General features: G+C 48.1%; 1 protein-coding gene across 2 annotated transcripts in view; it reads right to left on the bottom strand.

The window, feature by feature from the left end:
* The window catches only part of FZD3 (frizzled class receptor 3), a 48,212-nt gene that overhangs the window by 20,584 nt on the left and 6,479 nt on the right, over positions 1 to 21,149 (bottom strand). The window contains exons 1-3 of one of the 2 annotated variants that reach the window (XM_048296244.1): positions 15,455 to 15,580; positions 2,206 to 2,402; positions 153 to 1,170 (exon numbers count right to left, since the gene is read on the bottom strand). In XM_048296244.1, the coding sequence (XP_048152201.1) occupies positions 153 to 1,170; positions 2,206 to 2,390 (1,203 nt within the window). In that variant the 5' untranslated portion in view covers positions 2,391 to 2,402; positions 15,455 to 15,580. Of the gene's footprint in view, positions 1 to 152; positions 1,171 to 2,205; positions 2,403 to 15,454; positions 15,581 to 21,149 lie in introns of those variants that run through there. The other variant, XM_048296243.1, reaches the window with a different exon arrangement.

Raw genomic sequence — 21,149 nt, 5'->3', positions numbered from 1 at the left:
TTTCCCAGCAACACCCAGCCTAGGGCATTATCCCAATAATTTGAGTACGGCAAGAACTTTTTTTACAGGAATAAAAAAATTCTTATAAAAGCACTTTTGAGTTAGGGAGGACGAGTAACTCTTCCCACATGCCCTCCCCCGGGGTTCCTCACCTGGTAGGGACAGGGGATGTGATACTCCCGGCAGCGCTCCTGGATCCACGTGGTCTCCCACACGCCCCGATACGCCTGCTCGTAGAAATAGCAGCCGATCACCACCAGCAGGGGCACGAGGTACAGCACGCTGAACACGCCGATGCGGATCATGAACTTCACCAGCTTGTCCTGGTTCTCCTTCTCCAGCGGGATCTCGATGCGAACGCGGTTGAGGGAGATAATCCCGGCCAGGAGGAGGGAGACTCCCACCACCACGTACAGGCAGAGAGGGGCCAGCACGAAGTATCGCAGCGCGTCCACGTCGTAGAGGCCGACGAAGCACACGCCGCTGATGTTGTCGCCTTCGATTTTGTTCATGGCCAAGAGGATGATGGTGAGGGTGCCCGGGATGCCCCAGGCGCTGGCGTGGAACAGCAGGGCCTTCTTCTCGATGGCCTCGCTGCCCCACTTGGGCACGGCCGCCAGGAACCAGGTGATGGTGAGGATGACCCACCAGACGCTGCCGGCCATGGTGAAGAAGTAGAGCACCATGAAGAGCATGGTGCAGGCCTTGTTGTGGGAGCCCTGCGTCACTGTGGAGGCCTTGTACTGGGAGGGGCTGGAGGCGTTGCAGGCCACCCGGTCCTCCAGCAGGAAGCCGATGAAGAAGATCAGGGACACCATCATGTAGCACACGGCGTAGAAGATGATCGGCCTCTCCGGGTAGCGGAACCTGGTGACGTCGATGAGGAAGGTCAGGAAGGTGAACAAGGTGGCCGAGAGGCAGACGATGGAGATGACGCCGATGAAGTAGCGGGCGAAGGACAGCTCCTCCCGACGGAAGTACATGTTGGGGCAAGGAGGGGAGCAGTCCTGGACCCTCAGGAAGGAGTAACCCAGGTCCGGGTCGATTTTCAGCTCCCGAGGACACCAAAAGCCGTAATCCCGCTGGACGGCCATCGGGGCCTCCTCCGTGGGCTCGCCGGCCAAGTTGAGGTCAACCAGGCGAGGATAGGGCTCGTCACAATCTGGGAACCTAAAAAGAGGCATTTACAAGAAATATACCCGTACTTTACAAGGGCTGGTAACTTCATCTCTAGGTGGGACTTCAGGCAAACCAACGGGAGCAAAACCAGACAATCCAAAAAACGGGGAATCCATGAAATTCTGCACTGTTTAGACACAAACTCATCCCACAGAGCAGTGTTGAAACTATAAAATAAGTTCAAAAATGAAACAGACCAGGAGCCCATTGGGGCTTTAGAAATGAAGGTGAGGATGGAAGATCCATCCCAGGAAGTCTGTGAACTTAGGCCCGTGGCAGCATGATTTTATAGAACATTTTAAAGCCTTTCCTAATCAACTGCACTCGCTGCCGTCAGACAGGGCAGTGAGGTGGTGACACCAAAATTCCAACTAGCACTGCCACCAGCGTTAATAAATGGAATTATGACGGAGATATTTGTGTAGTCAAAGCTCTGACTCGAGGCAAGGACCGTCTGAGTTTTGAAGGAGACACTGGAGGAATACCAGTTACCTAGAAACGTCCTCTTATTTCATCCTCTTATGACTTACTTAACTAAAATAATTTTAATTGTTTTCCATTCTCTCCAATCCAACAGTAAACGATTTCTTCCTGTTTGTGCTCCTCAGTTTCATTAGCTGCTGGAGTCACTTACAGAAAACAACAAGGCATGAGGGTATTGTTTTTAATTTCACGTGTACTCTGCCTCAAACAGCTTGGAACACCATCAGGTCGTTTTTCCGTAAAGTTATTGGTGCAATGTAAAGCTGAACACGGCTGTTTGCAGCTCAGCAAGGGGTAGATGCTCTGCAAACAGCTTTGAGATTTCATCCTCATCAAACCCAGCCAAGTTTCAGCTGATCTCTTGGGCAGAAATAGGAACTCACTTCCCACCTCAGGAAACAGGCTGCTGGAAAAAGGGAAGGAAAACATGGCCACTTGTGATGGAAAACATTTAAAACACCTGGTTTTTTATGAACCATAAAACATCCTGGATCGGAATAAAATTTTATCCTGGAAAAAAAAAAAAAAAAGGGATTTTCTCACCTGGTGCACTCCATATCCTCCGGCCAGGAGACCCCAAACATCTCCATGAGCTTTGAGCACTCGCTGTGGGCTCGCTGGCACAGGCGGCGGCAGGGCAGCGTCACCCGCCCGTACTCCATGCACACCGGCGCGTACAGGGCACACAGGAAGGGCCGGAAATCCCGGGAGCATTCCAGGTTCACCATGGGGTGGAAGGGCTGGCAAAGAGAAAGGAGAGAATTCAGCAGCTACAAGCAGCAATTTGTGGAATGTTCCACTTTGTCTCATCGCAGCCGTGACCGCGACCTTCTTTTCCCGGCTGTTGGGAGAAACGATCATCAGGACAGAACTGAGGTGTTTTAGGAAGAAAGGTGACCATGGGGACAAATGAAGAGATTCCCAAGGGATATTTATGTACTCAATCTGCATTAAAATCAGTGGGAATTCGACAGCTGAATGCTGGTGGGGATTTCAGTTCTCTCATGAAGGTGTATCCGTGGAAGGAAAACATTCCCAGCCCTCACGTTACCCCAGTTATATAAATTCCCACACAGCCACAGAACCTCCCAGCTCCCAGAACAGGGCTGTAACCACACTGAAGGCACAGCCAAGATGCCTTTTCTTGCCCAACCAACAGAAAGCACCGCGAAATCAAAGCCTGAAAAAAACCAAATCAAAATAAATAACCGGTGTCTTGTGCTCCCGTGGTGCTTCACAACAGGTTTGGGTGTTGGTGAGAGCAACACTCCTCGGAAGCTCCGAGAGAAAATCTGTCAGAATTGGGCAAATACAGCTGGTCTGGAATATTCCTGAAGGATAAAGAAGGAAAAATAAAGAGGACAGGGATTTATGTCTCAGTGAAAGCTGCTGCATGTTGATAATCCACGTTGTATTCCTACCGTCCAGCGTGGGTTCGTTCTGCTCTTGCTTTTTGTGGTTTGTCCTCAGAACTCTCCAGGAATTAATCAATGTCTCATTCCAAGTTTCTGGGGCACCTACCAGCATCCAAAGCCTCGCTGTCTCTTTGGATATCAATGTAAGATCAATGATACTCCCGTGAGAGTGCAATTAGAGAATATTGGAACACATTAGGGCTTCCAGCTCTGGAATGAAACAAACCAAACCCCAGACTGCAAGAACACCTCCATGAGCCACTTCTCATCCTGATTTCTATTTCAAATCACAGCTCAAAGGGAAAAGTTGACAGTGGCTTCATCAATGGCACTGCTCTGTTCTACACAGACTTTTAGAAAAAGTCCATTATTTGGATAGCAGAGTTTTCTCCACAGCCCAGCAGGATTAAGGAGCAGAATCCTAATCTTTGGAATGTGCAGTGCAATAGCTGAAGCACAAATGAACCTGCTATATAGAAATACATCCAAATCCTAAATCTTATTAGAAGTGCAGCTGAAGAGGAGCTGCAGAATGATTACATTCTCAAGCAGCGATTTCCTGAGAAGTGTTTTAAAGCAATTCAGCATTTTCTTTTTCCAAACGATAGAGTAGAACTGATCTAACAGGGAAAAAATGGGGCATCTTCTGTGGTAACAGAAATGGCAAATACTGGGAATTATAAGGAAAAGTTTCACACCTCCCTTACACCTCTTTGCTCTTCCAATCCTTCCCAGAAGTCTCCTTCCCCCTGCAAAAGGTGAATTTTTGGAATACAAGGCACAACCATGCTATGAGTTCAATGTGGGGTTTTTTTAAACATCATTATTATTTACCAAGCTGAACAAATCCCCTTCATTTTTCAAACACCCCATGAACAGGAGAGCCATGAAATTCAGCAATAACTTGCAGGAAGAGCAGGATGAGCCTCTGGAGTTATCAACCAGGAAAAAGGCAGCAGCAGTTGGGAAATATTTACATTTACAAGCTCATGTTTCTCAAGGAACTCCTTCTGTTTGGCTGGACATGTTAATAATTCAGAATTATTTTTATTTATATATTTATTTGTGAGTATTTGTTGTCTACAGCAGAGTTAAAGCCATTGTTTGACCATGTGGATCCAAGAAATCGATTCCAGGGAGTTACACCAGCTGCCTGGAAAAGCTGAAAGTAAAAATCTTCCTTTGTTTGATGGAAAGGGAAATAAAACAAGAACTCCACTTTTATTCTGGTAAGAGTTTAACTTCCCTTCTTTTCAGAAAACCCTGAAAATGAGAAAATTAAGTTATAACTTTATGAAAAAGAGCTCCTGTTTCCATGCCTGCCCCAACCCCTGAGCTTTGCCTCCTGCCATTGTGGGTTTGTACAAACCCACATCTGAATTTCAAGTTCTCCTGACAATTCCTCCCCTACTTTCCTCTGATACACCTCCCACTAAGAAAAGATGTTCCCAAAATTCCTCTTTTCCTGCTCTTTTGCCTTTGTTAAAAGATCTGTTTGGATTTGGTGGAGCTGCAGAGGCTGAGCTGTTTCAGAAGAGACCCCAGAGCAACTCAAGGTGTGCAAACACAGCTCCAGGTGAAGGGAAGGACAGGAGGAAATGGCCTCAACCTGTGCCAGGAGAGCTTCAGGTTGGACATCAGAGGGAATTTCTTCATGGAGAAGCTGTTAAACATTGGCAGGGGTTGCCCAGGGAGGTTTGGAGTCCCCGTCCCTGGAGGCGTCCAAGGAAGGCCTGGACGTGGCGTGCTCTGGGCTGGGGACACGGTGGGGATCGGTCACAGGTTGGACTCAATGATCCCAAAGATCTTTTCCAGCCTCAATGATCCTGGGATCCTGCGAACTTTAAAATCCTGAAGAGGCTGAGCTGGAGAACGGGAGAAGAAAAATCCCGGCAACGACTCCTGGTAACACAGAAAAAGAGCCTCGCTTGCTCTGAGGCAGCGACAGCAGCATTTGTGCCTGTGGGCAGCTCCCTCTGAAAGCGCCCCAAAAATTATCCCCAAATTGTCTTCCCCCCTCGCAGCTCCAAAGATGAAAAGTCACCTCCACCTACTGATTATGTTGTTCCCTATTAAAAATAAACCCGGGGAGATTAAAAGACTCTTTTTATGCTCTTGCCCAAGGACGCAGAGCAAGTTATGACTCCGCCGGTGCCGAACAAAAGGCCCTCTGTTAAATGGGATGCGCTTTTGAAAAATGCCTGGTGAACAACTCCAGGAGGAAAAAGGAAGAGGACGAGGGCAAGAGGAGGTGTGGCAGCCAAACTGATTTCAGTCATTCAGGCCAAGTCCCAGGAAATCCAAGAAAGGAAGAGATAAATGTTTAGGAAGAGATAAACTCTTCCTGTCCTTGGCTTTGCCACGCAGGTGCTGTGTCCCAGCCCTGTGTCCCTGCTTCCCTCAGAGCAGCACAACCTCACCCAGCTCTTTCTTCTCCCTCTTCCCCAGCTCCTTCCTTCCCCGCTATTTCCATCAAGAGCTTATATGGCCGTGCTTTAGCAGAGATTAGAAATTTCCTGCTGGCCTCGGGTTTGTTTTCAGGAGGGGGTCATGGAATCGCAGAATGGTTTGGGTTGGAAGGGACCTTAAAGATCATCTCCTTCCAACCCCCAGCTTTCATTCCCCAAGGGATGAAAGCCAAAGGAGAGCTGGAATGTGTAGATTTTCCCTCACTTCAAATAATTTTTTTAACAAGTCCTCATTTTTGGTTACAAACAAGAGAAGTAACTCAAATTATAAATACACCATGGAACCGAGATCCGATTTCAGACCTCGTAATACTGAGAGATAATAAACCCAATTATTTTCTTATCAGGTAAATAAAATAAATATTTCAATTAAAAAATATTTACACAGACATTCAACTGGCTGGTTTTGGGAAGTGACTTTGCACGATTTAAACCAAATTACTCAGCTGATCTTTCCTTACTCTGTTTGGTTTTATATTCCATTCTTTGAACAGAGAACTAAACAGGAAGCATCCTCATAAATCCCAAGAGGGAAGGAGGGAACTTTTCTCCCCTCAGGCTCCTGGGAAGAGAGTGATGCTATGACTCTCAATTGCTGCTGCAATTGCCGGGTGGAAGCAGCTGCCTCGGGGCACATCCTGGCTCAGAGCAGCCACACGAGCTGCTCTTTGTCCTGCATCTCCTGCTCTTTGATGGAAGAAACTGGGAATTGTGTCTCAAAGGGCACGGGCACTAATGCCCTCCAGGCTGCCTTCCCTGGAGAACTGGAGCTGCTTTGGATTTAGCTCTGCAGACAGCTCCTGCTTCCACTGAGCACATCTGGCCCCTTGCTTCTGACGGCTGTCACGAGCAGAATTGGTTTCCTTGAGACTGAAAATCTTATTTTCCATCGCCCCTGACTCCTGTGAACCCCTCTGGATTCACTGGATCCTGCAGCCCACGCTCCTGGCGCTCACACTCCACCTGGAGACGTTTGCTCCAGGTTCATACCTGAGCTGAAGAGCTGCTGGGATCAAACAGGGTCCTGCCTCAACCCGGCTGCTGCTTCCTGAAGAAAATCAGGGAATGCTCACCCGGCCACAGCAGAGCAAAAAGCAGGGATTTGGGGCCCGAACTTGGCAGAAGACCAGAGCCATTTCTACCTTTTCCCACCCAGTTTGGCTCGAGCTGGATCGTGCCGTGAAATTAAAGGTGGCAGAGAGCACCACGAGCACAGCCAGGTGTGCAGGAGTGAGTTTGTTTCTTCTGGAATCAACGCAGTTCACCCAACTTCGTGCGACTCCGGTTGCTGCAGACCCTTCACTCTGCTTTCTAAAGGCAAAAGGTGACTTTGCCCCAGCCTGCTCTGAGCGCACAGTGCCAAGACACGCCCAGTGAGAATTCCTGGCACAAAGCACATCCCCGCTCACCTCACCAACAACTTCCCTGTCGAGAAACTGAGGTGTACTTTTATTTTTGGAATTATTTCTGGTTTTTCACAGTGCTACACATGTACAAAAAGCCAAGCGGGGCACGGCTCTGGCTGCCTGTTGAGCTTTTCCCCTCCAGCATGGAATAAAGCGATTCCCAATTATCCCTATGAACCCCGTGACCCACAGCCTTTCAATATCCCACACCTCATAATTTGATGGCAGCTGGAAAAATCCTGGTAGCAGTGAGGATTAGACTGACACTGCACTGCTTTAGGGGCTGGGAAGGGGAAAAAAAAAGAACCAGATTGTTTTTACCTTAGCACTAAAAATAAATGCCTGCATTTAAACAGTTATTTCAGTAACTCCAACAATATAAAAAGACAAGCAATTACTGTGGGTTTAAATGATATTTTTCTCGTGCTATAGGTTGGACGAGGCACTCACTTTGTTATTCACTTTAAACCCAAGGCCAATTATTTTACCTGCCTTACTCAGAGAGGGCAGCAATCATGAAAAACCATCCCAAGCTTTCTGTCTCCAAACAGACAGCCAAGGTTAATTTCTGCAGGAAGAAAAAAACGAGGATAAAGATGGAAGTAGTTAAAATACAGGGAATGACATTAATCTCTGCCTATAGGACTAAAAGCAAAGCCATCTGCTCGAGTTCTTTAAAGAGGTCTCCTGCTGCATTTTAAATTCCAAAGTTCCTCTGGAAGACGGCATCCATCTGTCAGCTTTTCCTGGATGTGGGATTCGTGTTTTGGGAATGGGGGAATGAAGATGGGTGGTCCTGGTAACCATTTCCATTTGCAGGGAGCGTTGGGTTGGTGGCAGCTGAGAGGGTTTGGGCTTCCTCCTTCCTCTCCATATGCCTGCTGTGATGGGCTTGGGAGAATTCCAGAGGGATATTACCAGGGAAATACATCCACCATCCTCTGGATTGTATTTTTGATACTGTTAAATAAAGACACTTTGCCTGGGCAAGGAAGAGACTCCGGGGCAGGAGCTGTAAATCTCGTCAAAATCCTATTTTTCAAGGAAATGACACATTTCCATCTCCTGCAAAGATGACATTCCAAGTGGGAGAGTGATCACTGCTTCCAGGCCCGCTGGGAAATGCTCTGGTGCTGCTGTCACCGTGGGAAGGGGAAGGAGACCCGTGCTGAGAAGTGGAGCAACACCAACCTTCTCCTTCCCTTCTCCTTCTCCTTCCCTTCTCCTTCTCCTTCCCTTCTCCTTCTCTGTCTCCTTCTCCTTCTCTTCTCCTTCTCCTTCTGTCTCCTTCTCCTTCTCTTCTCCTTCTCCTCTCCTTCTCCTTCTCCGTCTCCTTCTCCTTCTCTTCCTCCTTCTCCGTCTCCTTCTCCTTCTCCTTCCCTTCTCCTTCTCCGTCTCCTTCCCCTTCTCTTCTCCTTCTCCTTCTCCTTCTCCATCTCCTTCTCCTTCTCCTTCTCTTCTCCTTCGTCTCCTTCTCCGTCTCCTTCTCCGTCTCCTTCTCCGTCTCCTTCTCCTTCTTCTTCTCTGTCTCCTTCTCCTTCTCCTTCTCCTTCTCCTTCTCCTTCCCTGATCCACACAGCAGGATCACACAATTCCTGCCAGCTCCAGGGAGGTCTCCTTGGAAAAAACCAGGAGAGAGGAGCATGACAATCCACTGCTCAAAAATTTCTCTTGCCGAGCAAAGGAGGAAAAGCATTTGGTGGGGTTTGTCAGAGGATTTGACACTGGCCGGAGAGCACACGATGGGATTTGCACCCAGATCAGATTCTTCAGTGCTCAAAAAAAAGGGGATTTCTATAAATCACAAATAGGATGGAAAATACAGATAAGGACACAGCCAAAATTCGAAGTCACCATTTGGATTTGCCTCCCCTTTTGATTTTTTAGAGCTGTAAATATACAGGATGGCAGCGCCTGCCACAGAATACACAACATTAACACCCTGCAGAACAAAACCAGACAAGCTGGATTTCCAAACATAAGAAATTCCATAAGAAACGCTGAACCCTCCCACTGGAGGGTTTTTGATCACCACTTTTTTTTCCCCAAGGCTTGATGACTTCTACTACTTCATGTGTGACTTCGCTGTGGTTTTTCACCCAGCTGATGCAGCAGGATATCTAGAATGTTTAATATTACAAGCCAGTGCAGCCTATTGGATCTCTGTGTTTTCCACTGGGATGAGGATGGCAGAAGGCTTCTATTTGCTGAATTTTGGCATTCAAGCCCAGGTTGGGAGATCAACCAGGGGGACCTGCAGTGTTCTGACCGCCTTAACTGTCAGCTTTGCTGTCACCAAATGGTCACAAAATGAGGACAAATCACAGTTGTCACCTAAGGCACTTCAGGGGCAGTCTCACAAGGGGCAGAAGTTTATTTATCCTCTTCCTCTGCCACTCTGACCCGGGTTTAAGGTAAATTAAAGTGAGTTTTAGAGCATCAGCCCCACAGCACAGCAAACAAACCCTTCTTGCCATGGCAGAGAAGAGGCACGAGGCTGTTAGAGCAGAACTTTTGGCAGCCAGGAGGGGCAGGAGGCTGGGAAATCCAGGAGCAGAACTTCTGGCAGCCAGAAAGGCTGCAGGAGACAATCCATCCACGCTGAAAGAATTCAGGAAGCTTTGTCTGCTGCTCCCCTGGCAGCCAGTCTGCTGTCGGAATCCTCTCACAGGATTCTCCCACCAGCCAGAACACCTGGCTCCATCCACGGGAAAACAACGGCGGAGTCAGTCGGAATAAATCCCCTCCTGCCTGAGCTGGGAATGTTGGAGATGTTCTCCAAGAAGGAATCACCATCCAACAGCTCTCGTGCCTTCCCTGGCTACAATTAGGACCAGCACCTCCTTGGGAAGAGGTTAAATGATTGAATTTTGCTCCTTCGAAAACAAATCTCACCTAAATCCTTCAAGAAAAGATCCTGTGGCATCCACAAAGTCTCTGCCCCACAGTTACTGCCCAAATTAAACCCCAAAAGTACTCAGGGGATACAGGGATGCATCTCCATGGAAAAGTCAGGGGTTTTGGTCTTGGGAAGGAGCAGAGCTCAACACTGAGCCACCACAACCATCCTCATAAATAACACGATGCAAACTGAAGTAAGAACACAATCTGCTGGATTAACGTTGTAAGAACCATCCTGGATAGCAGACAGAACGTGTCTGACACACGAATGCTGATATTTTAACAGCTGTGTCTTAATCTAACATTGCAGACCATCTGTTCAATCCATAGCCCAGCAAAACCACACACACACGCTGTCTGCACTCGGATGGGAGAGAAGATTTACATCTTTGGGCCTCAAAATTAAGGCTATTTCACAGAGCAATCATCAAAATGTATTGTTTAGAATACTTCTAATAAAGATATTCTATTCTTTTTCCCACGTGTTTGCTTTCCAGGCAGGCTGCACTGTCAGTCCAGGACACTGAGCTGTCTTTTGGTGGAAGTAATTCAAAAATCAGCAGGTTGTGTTCCACGGGCATAAATAATGCAGGATGGTTTTCCTGGTCTGCTCTCTGCAAGCTCCACAGCCCTGCTGTCCCCTGAGATATGGAATCACAGAACCATGGAATGGTTTGGGTGGGAAGCGACCTCAAAGCTCATCCAGCTCCAACCCCGACACCTTCCACTGTCCCAGGCTGCTCCAAGCCCCGTCCAGCCCGGCCTTGGACACTTCCAGGGATGGGGCAGCCACAGCTTCTCTGGGAATTCCATCCCAGCCCCTCAGAGGGAAGAATTCCTTCCTCATATCTCTGCATTTACTGGTGTAGGATGCACCCAAACCAAGCTGCAGCACCTCCAAATCTCAGCTCAGCAGCACCTCCCATTTAATTCCACATGTACTCCACCACAGCTGTGACTGTTTCTCTGCTCTCCCACTCCCCAGGAAGAGGCATTTTGCAATTTACAACTCCAGACTATTTTGTTTGTGAGGATTCTGAGGGCTTGGAAATATTTCAGCCAACTTCCAACAGAAGAAAAGTAAAGCTGCGGCACTTAACACTCTTCACATGAAGATGCGGCCAGATTATGACATAAACCAGATCTTCCTCAGGAAAACCTGTACATTTACCCGAAAGTTGGGGTGAAAAATCAAGAGTGCTTCTCTCAGGGTTCCCTGGGGCTCCACACAAAATCACCCTGTGCTGTGAGCAAGTCGACAAAGCCACTACAAAAATCCAAGGTGAGCTTTAGCTGAATCTCAGGAACGACTTCCCCTATTTTGGTATTAGCCATGGAATTCTTCCCACGTGCCACCTGCACAGCTGGACACAAACAACGAGGAAATGAGGTGGGTTTGGGGGAAAACTTCAGTCTTTGGAAAGAGATTGTCCTTTCTTTTATGATTACAATTCTCCAGTGAGTCTGTAGGTTCTGAACAAAAACTGCCTGAATTTATTGGGATTTTTTTTTTCAATTTTTCAAAGAAATTGTCCATCCCAATATAAATTTCTTTCACCCAATCAAGGAATTACAAGAGGGCAACCCAACAGGCCTCTCTATTCATCAGAAATTAATATAGAACAGGAAAGTTAAGACTGAGAATACCTCAATTTACTCCAGTGGATTAAATTAAAATTAATTTATGCTTCTAAATAGAGGAATTAAGATAATTAGCTGGTGACTTCAATTTTTAACCATTTTTAAACCACTAACCATTTCTAAAAAAAACCCATGTGTGAACGCAGCAGCTGTAAATTAAAATTTAAGATTCATCAGGGCAATACTCTCCCTTCTATTCAGTGCCAAGTTAATGAGGTCACAGCTGAATGCTACAGGGGGAAAAGAATTAAAAATAATTGCAATTGTATCCCTCTTTTCCACTGGCCAGACAGCTGTTATCCACCTCTGAACGACCAGTCCTGAAATCCTCACCCAAACCATCAAACTGAGGACAAACCCGAGCCACTGACTCGATTTTTCCAGTTAATAATTCACCAGATAAATATTTGACAGGAATTCCCACAGTGCCTCCACTTGTTTGTTTCTGCGGCACCCTAAAAGGGTTTTTGCTGCTCTCAAAGTAGATTAAAGAATATTTTGCCCTCAAAAGTCCGGGATTTTTCTCCCTGTTGAGGCCAGGAGTTCGTTCCCAGCTCTCCTCTGTACCACAGACGGAGTTTTTGGGGAAAATTGCTCCCACATGTCTGGAATGTTCACAAGGCCAAACAATAACTGGATTAATAAGAGAGAGGGAACACAAAAAGATGATGCAACTGCTCCACATGAGGCCCCTGCCCAGGGTGATGATTCCAAACCCTTTCCCAGTTAAACGGAATAAAGAGAAGCAAACATCTGTGGGTGCTGTGGAAGAACTCCTCCAAAACCTTCTTGAACAGTGAATGCCACTCCTAGAAATGTCAGGATGGGGATGGAATGTCCTGCAGGGGAGTTTGGAATGGACACGGAATGGAATCAGTGGGATCAGACTATGAAAGGAGGAAAGACTTCACTGAATTCCTTGAGGGGGCTGCGAGAGGCAAGAGGGGTGAGAGCGTTTTCCCACTGAGTAATTGCCCAACGCTGCAAAAATCCCCTTTTATGTGTCTATAAAAGTGTCCAAAAGGCTGGAAAATGCAGCTGAGGGAAGAGCAGGAGTGGAGCTGTGGGGTAGGGAAGGCAAAAAGAGCTGGAAGCAGCAGGATGGGGCTGGCAGAGTGGGAAGGAGTGTCCGTGCATTCGTTAACGAGCTCAGCTCTTCCCTCGCTCCCGGCTCCCACTGCTTCCCAACTCAAGGATGAGCACTGACAGCCAGAGATCAAAAATGTGTCCTTTAATCCACCCCACCGGCTCCTTTCTGATGGATACAGCGGGATCAGGACATCCACAGGCCACAGATCCCTGCCAGTCCTGGCTCCGACTCCCCCGAGCCCCCTCCGTGACCCTGGAATCTTCAAGGCTGCCACTACAAAGTGGAAGGGGAAGCAAAGGCTAAATTTTAAAAGCCTGGAAGTTTGCAATTCCCAGACAAAAGCAACTGCCTTCCGTGGTGCCAGGGGAAAAAAGAGGCCGATGGATCTGGAGAATTACGCTGCCTTTTTTGTGATACCACTTAATGAAGGTTATTGTCAGCAACAGGGATGATTTCCAAAGGGAGGGGAAAGAAAATGCCTGAGGGCTCAGCAGGGTCGGTGTTTTAGCCACGAGATTTGGAGGACAGAGTCCCAAATAACTCCTTTTAAATGGTATTTCTCCGACGTGAGGTAAAGACCTTTTCTGGAAGAATTGGATCATCTGTCATTCGAAAAGCCACAGAGGAAAACCTGGAGGCAAAGTAACTTCCCTGTCCTTTAACAAATTCACATCAAACTTTACAATCTGACACATTTGTAAAACATGCAGGTAAAATGCCACCATCCCACGATATTTTTGTTTCCTTGCCTTTCGTGTTTTTTTTTTTCCCTTTATTATTGACAACAAGCAGCAAAGCTGAAATCCAAGGTCAAACTTTATAACCACATTATCCTCTGCAGTTACATTTCCGTGTTGCACCTGCACCGTGAGGGTTAAAATGCACAATAAGGAGGGAAAAGGAATTCTCAGGAGCTGGGATTCAGTCTCTGCTGATTCTCAAGGACACATCATTCACCCACTCCCCCACAAAGACAAGGATGCAGCGATGTCAGATAATTGACAATATGATTGAGTCCTTACGAAGGGGAAAATATGTAATACATGTGAGTTTTCAGGGAGAAATGTTAAAAACATGAGCGATGCTTTCGGAGCTGTGAGGGGGGAGACGAAAACGAGCGGCTGCCCAGAGCTGTCTCCCTGAATTTATAAAGAAAGATGTTTCTCCTCGCTCAGCGCCACGGACATGACAACTTTTGTCCTATAAATCAAGAAACAGGGAATATGAACGAGTTTACAAATTGAAAGCAACTTTCAGAAGATAAATTTCGGGCTTCCACGCCACACAAAGATGAACTACAAGGAGCCTTCCTCCCTTGTTCAAATTCAAATTAAGCAGCCCTTTGTGCTTCTCTTTTCAAATTTCCTTCCCTGTTTCCATGGGAACCCCCCGGCTGACAAGCCTCGGATGGAGCAAGAGGCCAAGCTTAGCGAGGGGTGTGAAAAGGGGTGGGAGTCAAAGGGCAGAATTTGGCTCGGGAGGACCAACATGCCAACCTTTGTCCCCCCACAAGCGGGGGGTAGCCATAGGAACAACTCCTCGGGACACGGGAGGAGCCAGGGGGGGATCCCGGCCAAAATCGCGAGATGGGAGGAAAATGGGAAAGGTGTTGCTGAAAACACAAGGCCAGGACCTCCAGTGGGTCCTGAAAGTGGGTCCAGAGAGTCTTACAAACGAGACAAAATTAAATAAACCCTGAAGGACTGAGCATCCGACTTCGTGCTGGTTCTGCACCCACCTAATTCCACTGAATTGATTTACAGGAGACCGCAGAGAAACTGGGAAGAAGCGATTCCCAAACCCAACAGGAGAATTTAACGTTCTCCTGAAAAATCCCCTCGACTGAAGGGCTCCGGAGGTGTTTTATCAAGGCCTTATGGAGAAATGGAAGCAGCAGAGGGTCAGGAGGACGGAGCTGCAGCTCCCGACACGCAGGGCCGGCTGAGCCGGATGGTTCCGCAGGATACGGAAGGGTCTGGCTGTGACTGTCCCCACAGGAGTGACGTGACAGAGCAGAGTCACACGGCGTCTGTCAGTGCTGCAGCACATCCATCTACTCTGTAAAACCAGGAATAGCTGCTCCATAAAAATATAAACGTGGCACCTTCTGATGATTGCAGCTTGTAAAAGAGCCAGCAGGAGGACGAGCTCTGTAAAATCGCTGATGATACCGAGAGGAAAACTCGCTCGCTGTGTCTTCAGCACAAAAAGCAGGGAATGTAAAACCAGCAGGTGGTTTATTGAAGATTAAAAAAAAAAAAAATCCAAAACGGACCGAAGAAACAACAGCAAATGCTTCACAGCACGCTCAGCTCATGTAACTGCCAGTGATTTGCGTGGATGTGCTTTTGAACGTGAGGAGTCCAGGGAGAAAATGGATAAATCTGAAGAATAACACAAGTATTTCCCTGTACTGAGCACGGTGCTGGTGCTCCCAGCATAAGGAGGACATGGAATTGTTGGAGCAAAGCCAGAGGAGGCCACAGAGCTGCTCCGAGGGCTGGAGCCCCCAGGCTGGGAGAGCTGGGGGTGCTCACCTGGAGAAAAGAAGGATCCAGGGAGAGCTCAGAGCTCCTTCCAGGGCCTAAAGGGGCTCCAGGAGAGCTGGAGAGGGACTTGGGACAAGGCCTGGAGGGACAGGACACAGGGAATGGCTTCCCAGTGCCAGAGGGCAGGGATGGATGGGATATTGGGAAGGAATTCCTGGCTGAGAGGGTGGGGAGGGGCTGGGCTGGAACTCCCAGAGGAGCTGTGGCTGCCCCTGGATCCCTGGGAGTGTCCAAGGCCAGGCTGGACGAGGCTTGGAACAACCTGGGACAGTGGAAGGTGCCTCAAACCCATAAAAGCCACCTGAACTTCCTCTAAACTCACCAGTGCCTCTGAAATCAAAGAAGGAAACTGCAGCCATGCCAGCGAGACAAGTATTTCTGACAACTGCTCCTCGGTGCCGAAGTTACTCCAGATTTATTCCTCGTCTTCTCACTCTGGGGTGATTTCCCCTCTGGATCCATCTACCCTGTAACTGGAATGACCATCCCACACCACAAAAAGCAGGGGAAAGCCAATTTCCAAGCAGCAGCAAAACAAAAAGCACATCCCAGCCAAGCCAGCCCGCTTTTAAGCAGCCAAACATTATTTACATCACTGCCTGTTTTTTACACAAAGCCCTCACAAAGATGGGAAGGACCCATCTCTGGGGCTTTTGAGCAAAAAAACCCAAATATCTGTGACCTTGTGGTGGATGAGGGAGTGGCAAAAGGTAAAACAAATATTCCACAGATGCTCCAGCAGCACAACATTCCCTGGCACCTGAATTTACACTTGCAGAGCGACAACTGGCTGCGCAGTACTTTGTATTCAACTCTTCGGAATAAACCCGCGTGCGTTCCACCTTTGCTGATAATTCCTCCTTAAGGCTGCACCAGCTGCTGCAGAACGAGGCACGCTGCAGAGCCATCTGCCTCCCTGACCCCGAAAACGTCCCCCTGTGAATACATCTTGATTAAGACGTGCAGCATTTACTTTCAACTGTATCTTTATGTAAAAGTAATGTTTTTCCTCCCCCCCCGCCCTCCATGTTTGCACTAAGCCATTAAGGCTAAACTTCCCCTTCCTATTTCCACTCGAATTGTCGTTCAGAATTAATCTTTGATCCAGGCAAAAACGAACGTGGTGGCAGAGTTCATCCCCAGCGTGCAAGCGCTGGTTTATCAATTTCACAAAACCCCCAACCCTTTCATTCTCTTCGTTTTTCCTCTCACTGCCGTAGTCAGCATTCTAAAAACGCTCACGTGGCACCTTGCTCTCATTAACAAACATCCAAGACTGAAAATCAATAATTCTTAAATTGTTCTCTGGCGAAGATGAGTTAGGCAGAGAAAAAATTCAGGGTTTCTCACGCCTGTGATTTTGTTTTAATATTTGGGCACTGGTGATCCCCAGGCAGGAGTTTGAACCCTTGTGTGCTTTGTGTTCATTTTGGAAGGAAAATCTCTTCTTAGTGCTCGTTCTTTCAGTAAAGCTCAGCCCTCAGGTGCCTTTCTCTGGTTTCTTGGAGTGCAGGGGTAGGAAGGAACAACTCAGAGACTGCTCCACGTGATGTGGAACAATTAAGGAAGGATCCATCCCACCTGGAAATGCCACGGGCAGGGACAGCTCCCACCAAGGGTGCTCCAAGCCCTGTCCAGCCTGGCCTTGGACACTCCCAGGGATCCAGGGGCAGCCACAAATTCTCTGGGAATTCTATCCCAGCCCCTTCCCACCCTCACGAGGAGGAATTCCTTCCCAGTATCCCACCCAACTCTGCCCCCTGGCAGAGGGAAGCCATTCCCCGTGTCCTGCCAACTTTGAGAGTCACCACATCCCCCAAACACAAACCACTGCACACAGCAGCAGCCGAAAATTCCATCTTCTCTGCACCTATTCCTGGATGTCGTTTTGTCTGGATTAACTGCTTCCCAAGATTCCCAGCCTCCTTCCCTTTCTTCCTTAGGCCTCCACCAACCTCAGCGCAGGTCCATGAAACGCGGAGCTCTGCGTTTCATCTGAGTGCAAATTATCACCTCCCGCGGCTGCTCTTCCTGTCCAAACCATCGAAATCAGGCACTATCCACGGAACTTGCAACATTCCCTCAGATTATCTCGGATCTTCCTGCGAAAAGGATCCAATGCATGGCTCCAGCACGAGCCCAGCCAAGGCTGAACTGCTCCCTCAGAAACCTCATTTTACAGAATTGTCGGATCACGCTCATTTCTGTACGAAAGCTGCTCGGGGATGTAGCAGCCCTGGCTCTTCCCAGATTGTTCTTTCCCACTAAGGATTTCACCTTTGCATAACACCGGTGCCCTTTGCAGATCAAGCCTGAACCAGAGGCTGCTGCTGCATTTCGAACAGACAAGCCCCAGGTATTCCTCGAGCAGGAATTCCCAAGGACACGATGAGGAATTCCTTGGCCCTGCCCGCACGCCGCGGAATCATCTCTGCGAGCCCAGCTTTGCTTTAACAATGAAACAAATTTAAAAGCTTTACGTGGCTGTATCTAAGGTAAAAATTCCAGCTGGGGATAAGAGAATATAAAATTAATGAAAGAGAAGGCTTTAATCAGCTGGAGCACCGCTCGCTTCCCTGTGATCCTGCCCGGCTCCATTGTTCTGCAGGGATCATAATCGCACACACTAACGAGAAAATTAATCCTTGCTGCAAATTAGTGCCTAAGATCAGGCTGCTTACACAACAGCAGCCTGATTAAAACCCCCTTCTCCATTAGCTTTATGTGCCTGTGCTTCCAGGAGGTTGGGAGGCAGAACTGAGGAATACAGAAAGCCAAGGAGAAGTGTGAAATTTGGGATATAAAGCACAGGGAAGGCAGAAGGAGAAAAGGAATAAAGGTGGAATTAAGGGGGTAAGAAGTTAAGGATTTTCCACTCCACATTCTGCCCATCCTTGGTGATTATTAGCAAGGAAACACCACTAAATGAGCCACTTAATACCTGACCTACCTCTGCTGGAAAAATCCCTCTGATCCCAGATGTTGGCACTGGGCTGGGAATAAATACAGCTATGCCTTCTGTTGGCGCCATTTTAAGCACACTCTGGTTCTCCCCCACTTCAAAAAGAAGATGAAAAAAATGAACTAAGACTCCAAAGGTGACAAAAACAGGGCTGGCAAGGACATGCAGACCTTGCAGCGTGTGAGGTCCGTGGAATTGTCCTCTGTGAGCACCAAAGCAGGCAAGAAACAGCTAAATTTGAAACAGGGTATGAAAAATCAGATGTCCTCACATCTGTGGTTGGATATTCTGTGGCGAATTAACTGGCTCTGCTTCTAAATATTCCAAAAATCCATGACTGGGGTGTCTGTTTGTATCAGTGCCCTGATTCCCTGGTGACCCCTGGGATGCTGATGGAGCAGGAGCACACGAGGGGACATCACTCCTCTGCCCTTCCAGCTTCTTCCCTCACACTGCAACCCCCAGAACAACTGCAGGACAACACAATTTCTCCACTTCCCCCTTTTCCATGTCCTGGCCAACCCAGCCGCATGCCTCAGTCCCTACTGCTTCTCTTCTTGGGTCAGGAAAATGGGAATGGAGTGCAAAGGAAGAGCATGTTGTCTCCCTGGCCATATGGTGACTGTGTCGTCTCCTTTTTAGGGTCTTTGACCTGCAGTATAATCCCAAAAGACAACTCAGAGGGACCCACTCAGCCCTCAGCCATGTCTGACTCCTGTCCTTTAAAGCCTCTTTGATCCCCACCATCATTTGTGGGGTCCCATAAAAATCAGGGTGAAGAGAAAGAAGCGCTGGGAGCTTATTTAATTCCAAAAGCCTAGCAATCATCAAATTAAACTGCTTCTCCTCAGCAGTGACAAAAGCTGTCAGTGAGTGGCCACGGGCTCCAACAGGCCCCAAACTTCCACGTTTTCTGATCAAAATGTTTGCCTACAAAACCTGAATTAAGGCAGATAAACCCCCACCGCTGGCTACGCTCACACGTCAGCAAATCCTTCAAGGCCGGAGGAATATTAAGTGGAAAAGGGACAGAAGATAATTCTTTGGAGCAATAATAATCCAAAGAGATGGGTAAACAAGGTCAGGTCCCCAAGGGGGGAGAGGGGTAATTTGACTTCTCCATCAGCCCAGGATTTATGGATTTATGTAACACGCGGAGCCAGGGGAGCAGCGCCATCCCGACGCCGCAGCAGCGTCCTCGGGAATGTCTGGGAGGGAAGTTCTACCAGCACTGCTGAAACCAGCGATTCCTGATGGGTATTGCCAAAAAGCAGCCTGCCAGCAGGTTATAGAAAACCTCACCAACGCCTCACAGCACGCTGGATGTGACAGCTCCGCAGGGACCCTCCGGAGTCGGGAAGCGAGAAGCCCTGGACAGCTCCCGGCTCTGCTCCGGCCTGGACAGCTCATCCCGGCCACAGGAGCTGGGAAGTTCCTGCCCTGGACACCAGCAGCTCGTGGCTCCGTGCTCTGTCAGCGCTGGGGTGCCAGCACCCCTTTATTGCTGCTTTTACAACAGCAGAGGCAAAATAATTCTCATTTCAGTCCCTGCCAGAGCCAGCTTGGATCGGTGCTCGTCCTCTGCCGAAAGGACCAAGATCCTTCAGGGATATTTGGGAATAAAATAACGCTCCTGGAGGCAGCACCCTTCCCCCCTTCAGTGTTCCCAGATTAAAGCAGCCTCGTGGCTGCAGCACAGCACAAAGCTTAAGGAATTATCTCTCCCGGGAGTAAATCAAGGACTGGGAGCTGATTCCAGCAGGGACCTCGATGGAATATTCTATTTGCCTTTGTTTAATCAAGGCCGAAAGAAGGGAGATTTGGATGGGATGCTGAGGAAAAGTAACTCCCTGTGAAGGTGGTGAGGCCTTGGAAGAGAATTCCCAGAGAAGCTGTGGCTGCCCCTGGATCCCTGGAAGTGTCCAAGACCAGGCTGGATGGGGCTTGGAGCAACCTGGGATAGTGGAAGGTGTCCAGGTTGGAACTGGATGAGTTTTAAGGTCCCTTCCCACCCAAACCATTCTGGGATTCCCCGATTTTATTGATTCTCTAACCTGATGATGTGACTTTATTACAATTACGAAGGAATTACACCAGCCTTAAGTCTCAAAAAGGCAACTTAACTGATTTTTCCAAGCTTTCAAGAAATAATAAATAAGTTTTTAAGCAACCAGCAGTATGGGAAGAGAAGTACATTGAATTTATTGATGGCAAGACAACAGCTACAATAATTCTCATTTTTGCTTCACCTCCACTCCTCATTGTATTGTGCCCTTCCAGCACAAATAAGATGAACTCTTCTTGGGTTTTTTTTTTAATCAGGAACTGCTGTGAAAAAGTGGAAAACTGTGAGAATGACAAGGCCTTCCCTGCAGCACACCAAATGAATCACCCCGATTCTGCTGCTACATTATTTTATGTTCACAGCAGCCAGGGAGGGGGCTTGGAGACCAGAGACGTTCCCAGAAAATACCACAATGCAACATTCAACAGACTTCGATCAGCCCAGCATTTGAGTGCTCCGTAATGGAGCCACTAAATAATGCCTAAAAAGCCAAACAATAAAAACTTCCCTCTCCCTAAGCGTATATTAAAGTGCAATCTGAGTTAATGCAAGGAATGGGAATATATTGATGAAAAGCTGTGGATTTTCAGTCTTTTTTTTTTTTTTTGCTGCTGCTCAAAACCCTGCAGTGGGAGAATTTGAAGCTTGATAAAGCCTTTTCACCCTTCCTCAGAAGCAGCCCATAATCCATCCCCAGGCTGAAACTGCCGCCTTAAATGCTGATTTTATTGGCAAAAGGGAGTGTTAAACACACCCACGCCACCAACGCGCCCCGTGCTAAGCCTAAGAATGGCTTCGGTGTGAATTGCAGCGTTTCACGCCAGGTAATTCCTGCTTTTAACTCGCGTTTCGCACCTCAGAGGGCAGAGGAGCAGCGCTCACCCCCTCCCCAGTTCCCCCCTCGGAGGCAGAAAGCTGCTTCACAAAAATTGGGATAATTGCACCCGTTGTTCTGGTCCATGGAATTACTGCTCCGCTTCCAGCGGCGGC

The sequence above is a fragment of the Corvus hawaiiensis genome, chromosome 3, assembly GCF_020740725.1.
Source record: "Corvus hawaiiensis isolate bCorHaw1 chromosome 3, bCorHaw1.pri.cur, whole genome shotgun sequence".
In the NCBI taxonomy this organism is placed as follows: domain Eukaryota; kingdom Metazoa; phylum Chordata; class Aves; order Passeriformes; family Corvidae; genus Corvus; species Corvus hawaiiensis.
The sequence above is the reverse complement of the archived record's forward strand: the minus strand, read 5'-3'. Positions and strand labels throughout refer to the sequence as shown.